The sequence below is a fragment of the Sebastes fasciatus genome, chromosome 3, assembly GCF_043250625.1.
Source record: "Sebastes fasciatus isolate fSebFas1 chromosome 3, fSebFas1.pri, whole genome shotgun sequence".
In the NCBI taxonomy this organism is placed as follows: Eukaryota; Metazoa; Chordata; class Actinopteri; order Perciformes; family Sebastidae; genus Sebastes; species Sebastes fasciatus.
Window position 1 is genome coordinate 43,156,428 of NC_133797.1, and position 12,500 is coordinate 43,168,927.

Consider the following 12,500-nt stretch of genomic DNA (forward strand, 5'->3'; position numbering starts at 1 on the left):
CTCCGATTCTCCGACCAATCTCACGTTCCATCGTCCCCTCACTCGCGAACAAGACCCCGAGATACTTAAACTCCTTCACTTGGGGTAAGGACTCATTCCCTACCCGGAGTAGGCAAACCACCGGTTTCCTGCTGAGAACCATGGCCTCAGATTTAGAGGTGCTGATTCTCATCCCGACTGCGTCACACTCGGCTGCGAACCGATCCAGTGAGTGCTGGAGGTCGCAGACCGATGATGCCAACAGGACCACATCATCTGCAAAAAGCAGCGATGAGATCCTCAGCACACCGATCTGCAAACCCTCCTCCACCCGACTACGCCTCGATATCCTGTCCATGAATATCACGAACAGGATTGGTGACAAAGCGCAGCCCTGGCGGAGGCCAACCCCCACCGGAAACGAGTCCGACTTATTGCCGAGGATCCGAACACAGCTCTCGCTTTGGGCGTACAGGGATTGGATGGCCCTGAGAAGTGCCCCCCTCACCCCATACTCCCGCAGCACCCCCCACAGTATCTCCCGGGGGACCCGGTCATATGCCTTCTCCAAGTCCACAAAACACATGTAGACTGGATGGGCATACTCCCAGGCCCCCTCCAGGATCCTTGCGAGAGTGAAAAGCTGGTCCGTTGTTCCACGGCCAGGACGGAATCCGCATTGTTCCTCTTCGATCTGAGGTTCGACTATCGGCCGAACCCTCCTTTCCAGCACCTTGGAGTAGACTTTACCAGGGAGGCTGAGCAGTGTGATACCCCTGTAATTGGCACACACTCTCTGGTCCCCCTTTTTGAAAAGGGGAACCACCACCCCGGTCTGCCACTCCTTAGGCACTGTCACCGACTTCCACGCGGTGTTGAAGAGACGTGTCATCCAAGACAGCCCCTCCCCACCCAGAGCCTTCAGCATTTCTGGGCGGATCTCATCAACCCCCGGGGCTTTGCCACTGTGGAGTTGTTTGACTACCTCAGTGACTTCCACCAGGGTAATTGATGATGGTCCCCCATCAGCTTCCAGCTCTGCCTCTACCATAGAGGGCGTATTGGTCGGATTCAGAAGTTCCTCAAAGTGCTCCTTCCACCGCCCGATTACCTCCTCAGTTGAGGTCAACAGTGTCCCATCCTTACTGTACACAGCTTGGATGGTTCCCCGTTTCCCCCTCCTAAGGTGCCGGATGGTTTTCCAGAAGCACTTTGGTGCCGACCGAAAGTCCTTCTCCATGGCTGCTCCGAACTCCTCCCACACCCGCTGCTTTGCCTCCGTCACGGAAGTGGCTGCTGCTCTTCGGGCCCGTCGGTACCCTGCAACTGCCTCCGGAGACCTCCGAGATAACATATCCCGGAAGGCCTCCTTCTTCAGTCGGACGGCTTCCCTGACCACCGGTGTCCACCACGGTGTTCGAGGGTTGCCGCCCCTTGAGGCACCTAAGACCTTAAAACCACAGCTCACCGCCGCAGCTTCAGCAATGGAAGCTTTGAACATCGTCCACTCGGGTTCAATGCCCCCAACCTCCACAGGGATGCCAGAAAAGCTCCGCCGGAGGTGTGAGTTGAAGATCTCTCGGACAGGGGCCTCCTCCAGACGTTCCCAGTTCACCCTCACTACGCGTTTGGGCTTACCAGGTCTGTCCAGAGTCTTCCCCCACCCTCTGACCCAACTCACCACCAGATGGTGATCAGTTGACAGCTCCGCCCCTCTCTTCACCCGAGTGTCCAAAACATGCGGCCTCAGATCAGATGATACGATTACAAAATCGATCATCGACCTTCGGCCTAGGGTGCTCTGGTACCACGTACACTTATGAGCATCCTTATGTTCGAACATGGTGTTCGTTATGGACAATCCATGACTAGCACAGAAGTCCAACAACAAACGACCACTTGGGTTTAGATCAGGGAGGCCGTTCCTCCCAATCACGCCACTCCAGGTGTCTCCATCGTTGCCCACGTGCGCGTTGAAGTCTCCCAGGAGAACTATGGAGTCCCCTACTGGAGCCCCATACAGGACTCCATTCAGGGTCTCCAAGAAGGCCGAATACTCCGAACTGCTGTTTGGTGCATACGCACAAACAACAGTCAGAGTTTTCCCCCCCATAACCCGAAGGCGTAGGGAGGCGACCCTCTCGTCCACCGGGGTAAACTCCAACGTAGCGGCACTCAGCCGGGGATTTGTGAGTATCCCCACACCCGCCCGGCGCCTCACACCATGGGCAACTCCAGAGAAGAATAGAGTCCAACCCCTATCCAAGAGTACGGTTCCAGAACCGAGGCTGTGCGTAGAGGTAAGCCCTACCAGATCCAACTGGTAGCGCTCCACCTCCCGCACAAGCTCCGGCTCCTTCCCCCACAGAGAGGTGACGTTCCACGTCCCCAGAGCCAGCCTCTGCTGCCCGGGTCCAGTCCGTCGAGGTCCCTGGCCTTCACTGCCACCCGTGTGGCAGCGCACCTGACCCAAGCGGTTCTTCCCGCAGGTGGTGAGCCCACAGGATGGAGAGGAGGGGGGTGCCACGTTCCTTTTTCGGGGTATCCCCGGCCGGGCTCCGTGGCAAGCCCGGCCACCAGACGCTCGTTGACGGGCCCTCCGTCTGGGCCTGGCTCCAGACGTGGGCCCCGGGCTTCCTCCGGGCCGGGTAACTCCTCCTCTGCCTCGTGTCGTCATTGGGTTTTTTGTGAACCATTCTTAGTCCGGCCCCTCACCTAAGACCAATTTGCCATGGGAGACCCTACCAGGAGCACGAGGCTCCAGACAACACAGCCCTCAGGGTCATAGGGACACACAAACCTCTCCACCACGTTAAGGTGATGGTTCCCGGAGAGGAGATTGTAGATTATAGATTGTAAATCATAGATTATTGATAACAGATTATAGATGATAGATTATTGATGATAGATTATAGATTGTAAATCATAGATTATTAATAATAGATTATAGCTGATAGATTATTGATGATAGATTGTAGATTGTAAATCATAGATTATTAATAATAGATTATTGATAACAGATTATTGATGATAGATTGTAGATTGTAAATCATAGATTATTAATAATAGATTATTGATAACAGATTATTGATGATAGATTATTGACGAGATATAGATTGTAGATAATTGATAACAGATTATTGATGATGGATTATTGATGATAGATTATAGATTTTAAATCATATATATATATATTATTGATTATAGATTATAGATTATTGATTATAGATTGTAGATTTAATGCCGGAGTTTTCTTGCTCTCATCAGTCTGCAGCCCTCCTCGCTGCTTGTCACCGGTTGCCATGGAAACATGCTATGACATCGTTATGTAACAGTAGGGGGGTGAGCAGGAGGTGGTTACCACGGCAACACTCTGTTTCCTCATTTACCGCTGACAGCCCTCTGAGTGTGTGTGTGTGTGTGTGTGTGTGTGTATTGTGTGTGTATAATCTGTGTGTATTGTGTGTGTATAATGTGTGTATGGTGTGTGTATAACGTGTGTATAATCTGTGTATAACGTGTGTATAATGTGTGTATTGTGTGTGTCCTGCCGTAGACCTGCGCCGCATCACGGCGGGCTTCCTCGGCATGGCGGCGGCCGTCCTGCTGTGTGGCAGCATCGTAGCGTCGGTTGGCTTCTTCTGGGAGGAGAGTCTGACCCAACACGTCTCTGGACTCCTCTTCCTCATGGCAGGTAACACACCTGACTCCTCTTCATCATAACAGGTAACACACCTGACTCCTCTTCCTCATGAAAGGGTAACACAGCTGAGAGATAGAGACTCCTCTTCATCATGACAGGTAACACACCTGAGAGATAGAGACTCCTCTTCCTCATGACAGGTAACACCTGACTCCTCTTCATCATGACAGGTAACACACCTGAGAGATAGAGACTCCTCTTCATCATGACTGGTAACACACCTGACTCCTCTTCATCATGACAGGTAACACACCTGAGAGATAGAGACTCCTCTTCCTCATGACAGGTAACACACCTGACTACTCTTCATCATGACAGGTAACACACCTGACTCCTCTTCATCAGGACAGGTAACACACCTGAGAGATAGAGACTCCTCTTCATCATGACAGGTAACACACATGAGAGATAGAGACTCCTCTTCATCATGACAGGTAACACACCTGAGAGATAGAGACTCCTCTTCCTCATGACAGGTAACACACCTGACTCCTCTTCATCATGACATGTAACACACCTGACTCCTCTTCATCATGACAGGTAACACACCTGAGAGATAGAGACTCCTCTTCCTCATGACTGGTAACACACCTGACTCCTCTTCATCATGACAGGTAACACACCTGACTCCTCTTCATCATGACAGGTAACACACCTGACTCCTCTTCATCAGGACAGGTAACACACCTGAGAGATAGAGACTCCTCTTCATCATGACAGGTAACACACATGAGAGATAGAGACTCCTCTTCATCATGACAGGTAACACACCTGAGAGATACAGACTCCTCTTCCTCATGACTGGTAACACACCTGACTCCTCTTCATCATGACAGGTAACACACCTGACTCCTCTTCATCAGGACAGGTAACACACCTGAGAGATAGAGACTCCTCTTCATCATGACAGGTAACACACCTGACTCCTCTTCCTCATGGCAGGTAACACACCTGAGAGATAGAGACTCCTCTTCCTCATGACAGGTAACACACCTGACTCCTCTTCATCATGACAGGTAACACACCTGAGAGATAGAGAATCCTCTTCATCATGACAGGTAACACACCTGACTCCTCTTCCTCATAGCAGGTAACACACCTGAGAGATAGAAACTCTTCTTCCTCATGACAGGTAACACACCTGACTCCTCTTCCTCATGACAGGTAACACACCTGAGAGATAGAGACTCCTCTTCATCATGACAGGTAACACACCTGACTCCTCTTCCTCATGGAAGGTAACACACCTGAGAGATAGAGACTCCTCTTCATCATGACAGGTAACACACCTGACTCCTCTTCATCATGACAGGTAACACACCTGAGAGATAGAGACTCCTCTTCATCATGACTGGTAACACACCTGACTCCTCTTCATCATGACAGGTAACACACCTGAGAGATACAGACTCCTCTTCCTCATGACTGGTAACACACCTGACTCCTCTTCATCATGACAGGTAACACACCTGACTCCTCTTCATCAGGACAGGTAACACACCTGAGAGATAGAGACTCCTCTTCATCATGACAGGTAACACACCTGACTCTTCCTCATGACAGGTAACACACCTGAGAGATAGAGACTCCTCTTCATCATGACAGGTAACACACCTGAGAGATAGAGACTCCTCTTCATCATGACAGGTAACACACCTGAGAGATAGAGACTCCTCTTCCTCATGACACGTAACACACCTGAGAGATAGAGACTCCTCTTCATCATGACAGGTAACACACCTGAGAGATAGAGACTCCTCTTCCTCATGACAGGTAACACACCTGACTCCTCTTCATCATGACATGTAACACACTTGACTCCTCTTCATCATGACAGGTAACACACCTGAGAGATAGAGACTCCTCTTCATCATGACTGGTAACACACCTGACTCCTCTTCATCATGACAGGTAACACACCTGACTCCTCTTCATCATGACAGGTAACACACCTGAGAGATAGAGACTCCTCTTCCTCATGACAGGTAACACACCTGACTCCTCTTCATCATGACTGGTAACACACCTGACTCCTCTTCATCATGACAGGTAACACACCTGAGAGATAGAGACTCCTCTTCCTCATGACAGGTAACACACCTGACTCCTCTTCATCAGGACAGGTAAAACACCTGAGAGATAGAGACTCCTCTTCATCATGACAGGTAACACACCTGAGAGATACAGACTCCTCTTCCTCATGACAGGTAACACACCTGAGGGATAGAGACTCCTCTTCATCATGACAGGTAACACACCTGACTCCTCTTCCTCATGACAGGTAACACACCTGACTCCTCTTCATCATGACAGGTAACACACCTGAGAGATAGAGACTCCTCTTCCTCATGACAGGTAACACACCTGAGAGATAGAGACTCCTCTTCATCTTGACAGGTAACACAGGTGGGGTCATGTGGTGGTACCCCTCTGGTCTGTGGACCAGGTCCACCTCCAGGGTTCTACTGACCGTGTCCTCTTCCTGTGTTCTTCAGGGATCTTCTGCACCATCTCTCTGTGTACATATGCGGCCAGCGTGACCTACGACCTCTCCAGAAACCCCCCCTTCATATACGGTCTGCCTGCCGACGTGGATCACGGTTACGGCTGGTCCATCTGCTGTGCCTGGGCCAGTCTGGGTCTCACCGTGGCCGCCGGCTGCCTCGGTACCACCTTCCCCTTCCTGAGCCGGGCCGGAGCTCTGCGCTCCAAAACCGCCCGCGAGTCGTCCGTCTGAGCCGCCGCCGTCTGTCCATCAGAGGAGGAGGAACGGGACGGGTTAATGACAGAAACTGATGTTGATCCGGTCTGTTGGACCGGGCTTCACCTGGGTCATGAGACCCGGGTTCTGGATAGACTGGAGGCGGGGCGTCGGACCTCCACGTGGAGCTGCACGAGTTCAACACCTGTTTCACACCTTTAAACCGAAGCAAAGTGTTTGTGTTTGAACCACAGCGCCGCCTGCTGGCTGTTTGTGATGTGGACATTAATGTAACCCACACAAACAAACACACACACACACGCACACACACACACACACACACACACACACACACACACACACACACACACACACACACACATATCTTGTTGTCTCTGCTCACCTGTCCAGGTGCTCCAGTGCGCTGTGACATCACTGGTGTGCTTGGTTACAGGTGACACTGACAGAAGCAGGGGGGACAGGAAACTGCAGGAGCTAAGATGCTAACAGGCTAACAGTCAACAGTCAGTAACCAATCAGCATCCTTTCTCTCTGCTGTTTATTGTCTCACCTGCAGCCATAAAACCAGAACATGAACCAACACATGAACATCAGCTCAGAGGTTCTTCATCAGAACAGCTCAGAGGTTCTTCATCAGAACCGCTCAGAGGTTCTTCATCAGAACAGCTCAGAGGTTCTTCATCAGAACAGCTCAGAGGTTCTTCATCAGAACAGCTCAGAGGTTCTTCATCAGAACCGTCCTCCTACAAAGAGACGGACTAAAGTAAAACTACATTATTTCTATTCTATCTTCATATTGAAAGTCTCTGCTGAAACGTCTTGTTGAACAATAATAAGAAACGTAGAAGAAGGTCGGAATGTTGCAGCTCCCTCAAAGTGCAGTTTATTTCTTCATCTTCGTACGAAGACGTGCTGATAAATGTCCCTCTGAGGGAGCTGCTACATACTGGTCCAGCACCGGCCTGCTACATACTGGTGTGTTGTCGTCCAGGTGGAAACAGCAGCGATGAACAGGTTGAAATAACAAACAGGAAAAAAAGATGTTAAGAATTATCATAAATCAGGAGAAATAGAGGAGAAATGTGACCCCTGGAGGAAGCCGGGAGGAAGCCGGGAGGAAGCCGGGAGGAAGCCGGGAGTGTGTTCTGTTGAAGAGTTCACTGAGCAGATATTCAGGTTCACACACACTCAGATGTATATAGAAGCTGTTTTTTACCTGCTGAGAGAACAGACGAATGAACCGGAGGAGCTGTTGTTTGTTTAACGGCCTGCGAGCTGAGCCACCGACTCCGACCCGGAGTTCAACCATCGAGCTGAATGAGGAACATCACGTATGTCTGGAGAACATGTGGAACATCCCAGAATCCCTTTACTCATCAAAAAACACTGGACCGTGTCCACCGGTCCACCGGTCCACCGGTCCACCGGTCTGAGATCAGAGCCGTCCTGTGGATCGGATCTCTTTCAAGACGTTTTCTCTGCGTCTCGCACCCAGGGCATCCAGGTGTGAGCGGTGACCCGGGTGTGAGCGGTGACCCGGGTGTATGAACTGATGTATTATGTAACTGACTGACTGCTGCTGCTGCTTGGTGCTTTATTATTGATTGAATTTAGGAGTCCAGTCGTCTTCAGCTCAGTCTCAGATACTGCAGCAGGCTGGATGTCACGTATACCCTCTGATACCCTCTAATGTATTTCTGATACACCCTTCTTATACCCTCTAACAGTACAGGCTGGTGGGGGGGGGGGGTTATGTCTCTTCATCAGGAATTTCTGATCAGATGTCAGCATCTATCTGATACCCCCTGAGACCTTTCATTGCCCCTGATACCCTCCTAAACCCTATCAAATCCTCAGATGCCTTCTAAAACCTCTTTCTGATGCCCTCTTGTACCCCCTGATGCTCCCTGATACCCTATATTTTCTCAAATACCCCCTCTGAGTTTATCTTCTGATACCCCTCCTGTGCCCCATCGTTACCTTCATACACCCCTCCTGTAGCCTATGATACCCCATCATACCCCTACTATATACCCGATACCCCATCATGCCCCTACCATACCCTGATCACCTCCCATACCATCTTAAACCCTCTAATACCCTCTGATATCTGATGATACCTTCATACACCCTTCCTGTAGCCTCTGATACCCCTCAGTAACCCTCCTTAACCTCCGATACCCCATCATACCTGCCTGTACCCTTATACTTACTACCTTCTAATACCCCCTAAAACCTCCCAATACCCCATCATACCCGCGTGTACCCTCTAATACTTCTAATACCTCTTAAAACCTCCTGATACCCCATCATACCTCTTCTAAATCCATTCTGATACTTTTCTAAGACTCCCTGTTACCCCATCATGTGTCTCATATACGACTCCTGTACCCTATGACACCCTCTGACACCCTCTTAAACCCCATCATACCCATCCTGTGCCTCTTGAAACACCCTAATATCCTATTTAAACCTCCTGATACCCTCTGATACCCCCCTGTACTGCCTGATACCCTGTTAAACTCTCTAATACCCCATCATACTCTTCTTGTTTTATCTGAAACCTTTCTTCTACCCTCCTGGTACCCTGCTGGACCCTCAAAGAGTCTCTTCACACCTCTGTTGGCATCCTGATGTTCAGCTGTAAATAAACAATATAAACATCCTCAGACTGTGTTCAGATATCTGTTTGATATACTATATGTACACATATATATATATAATAAATATATGTGTATAGTATAAATACTCTTTAGTCCATTCAACAGAAGACAACAGTACGTCACATCGCTGGGCCGGGAGATAACACTGTAACAAGCACCTCGCCGGCTGGCCCGGTACAGGGGCATTATCAATCCACTGGACGAGGGTGGCTTCAGCCTCTGGTGCTCTCACCGTGTGACTGTCCTTTTCCCGTCATATCAGTGAACACGCAGCATCAGCCTCACGTATCCAGCTGGAGAGCAGACGGGCCCGTGAGGCAAAGCATCATGGGAGTAAAGTAAAAAACAAAACATTCAACAAACGTTTAACGTCTCACGTCGTTTTAAAATGCTTCTCCAGATGTTGTCGTGTATGAAAAGACCTGAAATGAGCACTGAGCGGAATACTTGATTACTATAAACGGGTACTGTATAATGTTAAGTGACTGGACGCTACCGTCACCAATGCTAAGATGCTAACGTAGCACCTCGGGGATTGAAGCTGTTATTTTTATACTCCGGGTTCTCAGGTTTCCTCCCACAGTCCAAAGACATGCAGGTTAGCGTGGGTTTACTCCGGGTTCTCAGGTTTCCTCCCACAGTCCAAAGACATGCAGGTTAGCGTGGGTTTACTCCGGGTTCTCAGGTTTTCTCCCACAGTCCAAAGACATGCAGGTTAGCGTGGGTTTACTCCGGGTTCTCAGGTTTCCTCCCACAGTCCAAAGACATGCAGGTTAGCGTGGGTTTACTCCGGGTTCTCAGGTTTCCTCCCACAGTCCAAAGACATGCAGGTTAGCGTGGGTTTACTCCGGGTTCTCAGGTTTTCTCCCACAGTCCAAAGACATGCAGGTTAGCGTGGGTTTACTCCGGGTTCTCAGGTTTCCTCCCACAGTCCAAAGACATGCAGGTTAGCGTGGGTTTACTCCGGGTTCTCAGGTTTCCTCCCACAGTCTAAAGACATGCAGGTTCATTGTTGACTCTAAATGTCCTGTAGGTGTGAATGTGAGTGTCTGGAGACCGCCCCCCCCCAGGTTACAGATGATGGATGAAAATAAGAATAATTATAATAATATTAATAATAATTGTGTAATATTATTAAATATTATAATGATGATGATTTGTGTGTCTGTGTGTCTGTGCGTGCGTGTGAGTGTGTGTGTTGGCTTGTTGCTGTCACGCACCGTCCCCATCAGCACGCACTCCCACTCAGAAGCCACGCCCATGTACGTCACAGCCTCGCACTGCGCATGCTCAGTCGCTCCTCAGTTCTGACCGGAGTCACAACAACCGACACCGGTTCTCTGAGCGGCCGGTACCTCTCTGAGTGACCGCTGACAGGAGTCCGGAGCCGGGCTGCTGTCTGAGAGAGACCGGGGGACAGAACCGGAGGAGCCGCTGGTCGGTGAGCAGCTACAGACGCCGAACAGCTGATTGTACTGTTCACACCCAGAACCAGGGAACACCCCGGTCTGTCCGGGTTACGGTTACTCACCTGGACTCACCTGGACCAGCAGCAGCTCACCTGCCGGCTCAGAGCTGCTAGCATTAGCTCCAGGCTACATGCTAACAGGCTAACGCAGCAGCTAGCTGTTAGCTGTTAGCATCACAGAGGCTCCCGGTACCGGGACTATGGACCGGTTAACGGTCAGCATGCTGTCATCCCGAACCCAACTACACCCAACAGAGCTGCTAACCGGAGATAACCGGAGATAACCGGAGCTGCAGAGGATGGTCCCAGTGAGGACAGCTAACCGGGAGGAACGGCCCGCTGGAGGATCCACCAGCCTCTCTACCGGACTCAGGACCAGCCTCTCTACCGGACTCAGGACCAGCCTCTCTACCGGACTCAGGACCAGCCTCTCTACCGGACTCAGGACCAGCCTCTCTACCGGACTCAGGACCAGCCTCTCTACCGGACTCAGGACCAGCCTCCCGGTGAACCGGTGAACCGGCAGAGCTTCGGTCATGCAGGCGGCTCAGCTTCAATACGACTTCTTCAACGAGGAGAATGGACCGAAGTGGAGAGGACTGCTGGTGTCCTCCCTGGAGAAGGTAACACACACACAGAGAGACACACACACAGAGAGACACACACACACACACACACACACACACACACACACAGAGACACACACACACACACACACAGAGACACACACAAATGTATACAACACACAAACACAGGTACACGTGTGTGTGTGTGTGTGTGTGTGTGTTGTATAAATGTGTGTGTGTGTGTGTGTGTTGTATAAATGTGTGTGTGTGTGTGTGTGTTGTATAAATGTGTGTGTGTGTGTGTGTGTTGTATAAATGTGTGTGTGTGTGTGTGTTGCAGGTGCTGAACCAGGTGCATCCTAACCTGGTGTCCCAGCAGGAGGCGCTGCAGTACATCGAGGAGCTGATCCTGCTGCTGCTCAGCATGCTGTGAGGCTCAACCACGCACTGTACAGGATGTGGAGGTAACACACACACACACACACACACACACACACACACACACACACACACATAAACACACACTTGTTATTCAACGTGTCGGGCTATTAAAGGTTCAGTGTGAAGGGTTTGGTGACGGTTACAGCTGAGTTCCCCTCTGAGGTAACGTGAGCCGCCGAGGGCAAAACCGTGGTTACGCCGCTAAGCTTGCCGCCGTAGTCGGTGTTACCGGTGTTGCACGACAGTCGGGCACACTGATTACATTCCGTCCCCACCGTCGAGTCCAGATGTTTAGACCAGGTCCAGATGTTTAGACCAGGTCAGTCCAGATGTTTAGACCAGGTCAGTCCAGATGTTTAGACCAGGTGAGTCCAGGTGTTTAGATCAGGTGAGTCCAGGTGTTTAGACCAGGTGAGTCCAGGTGTTTAGACCAGGTGAGTCCAGCTGTCTGTCCTCACCCGTCCTCCCCGTCTTCCTCTCAGGAGCGAGTCCAGAAGAGTTTTCCTCACCCGATCGATAAGTGGGCGATCGCTGACGCTCAGGCCGCCATCGAGAAGAGGAAGAGGAGGAACCCGCTGGCTCTGCCTGTTGACAAGATCCACCCACTGCTGAAGGTACGGCCGTCTTCACCATCGTCATCATCATCATCATCACGTCATCGTACACACATTCACTGTGTTTCACATAATGCCTTGTGTTGTCAGGAGGTGCTGGGCTATAAGATCGACCACCAGGTGTCGGTCTACATGGTGGCGGTGTTGGAGTACATCTCCGCCGACATCCTGAAGCTGGCGGGAAACTACGTGAGGAACATCCGACACTACGAGATCTCCCAGCAGGACATCACTGTGGCCATGTGTGCTGACAAGGTACGCTGTAACCATGGTGACATGACAGGATATTATGGTCTGTAATAGACATGGACATCCATCAGGACACTGTAACCACGGTGACATGG

General features: G+C 50.6%; 2 protein-coding genes across 2 annotated transcripts in view; both read left to right on the top strand.

Annotated features, from left to right (window-relative positions):
- The window catches only part of tmem178a (transmembrane protein 178a), an 18,404-nt gene extending 9,331 nt beyond the window's left edge, over positions 1 to 9,073 (top strand). The window contains exons 3-4 of the mRNA XM_074630963.1: positions 3,536 to 3,673; positions 6,178 to 9,073. Coding sequence (XP_074487064.1) covers positions 3,536 to 3,673; positions 6,178 to 6,419 — 380 coding nt within the window. The 3' untranslated portion in view covers positions 6,420 to 9,073. The remainder of the gene's footprint in view (positions 1 to 3,535; positions 3,674 to 6,177) is intronic.
- Positions 9,074 to 10,925: 1,852 nt separating this feature from the next.
- The window catches only part of sos1 (son of sevenless homolog 1 (Drosophila)), a 32,696-nt gene continuing 31,121 nt past the window's right edge, over positions 10,926 to 12,500 (top strand). Inside the window, 5 exon segments of the mRNA XM_074630964.1 lie at positions 10,926 to 11,158; positions 11,442 to 11,527; positions 11,529 to 11,565; positions 12,025 to 12,156; positions 12,247 to 12,411. Coding sequence (XP_074487065.1) covers positions 11,072 to 11,158; positions 11,442 to 11,527; positions 11,529 to 11,565; positions 12,025 to 12,156; positions 12,247 to 12,411 — 507 coding nt within the window. The 5' untranslated portion in view covers positions 10,926 to 11,071.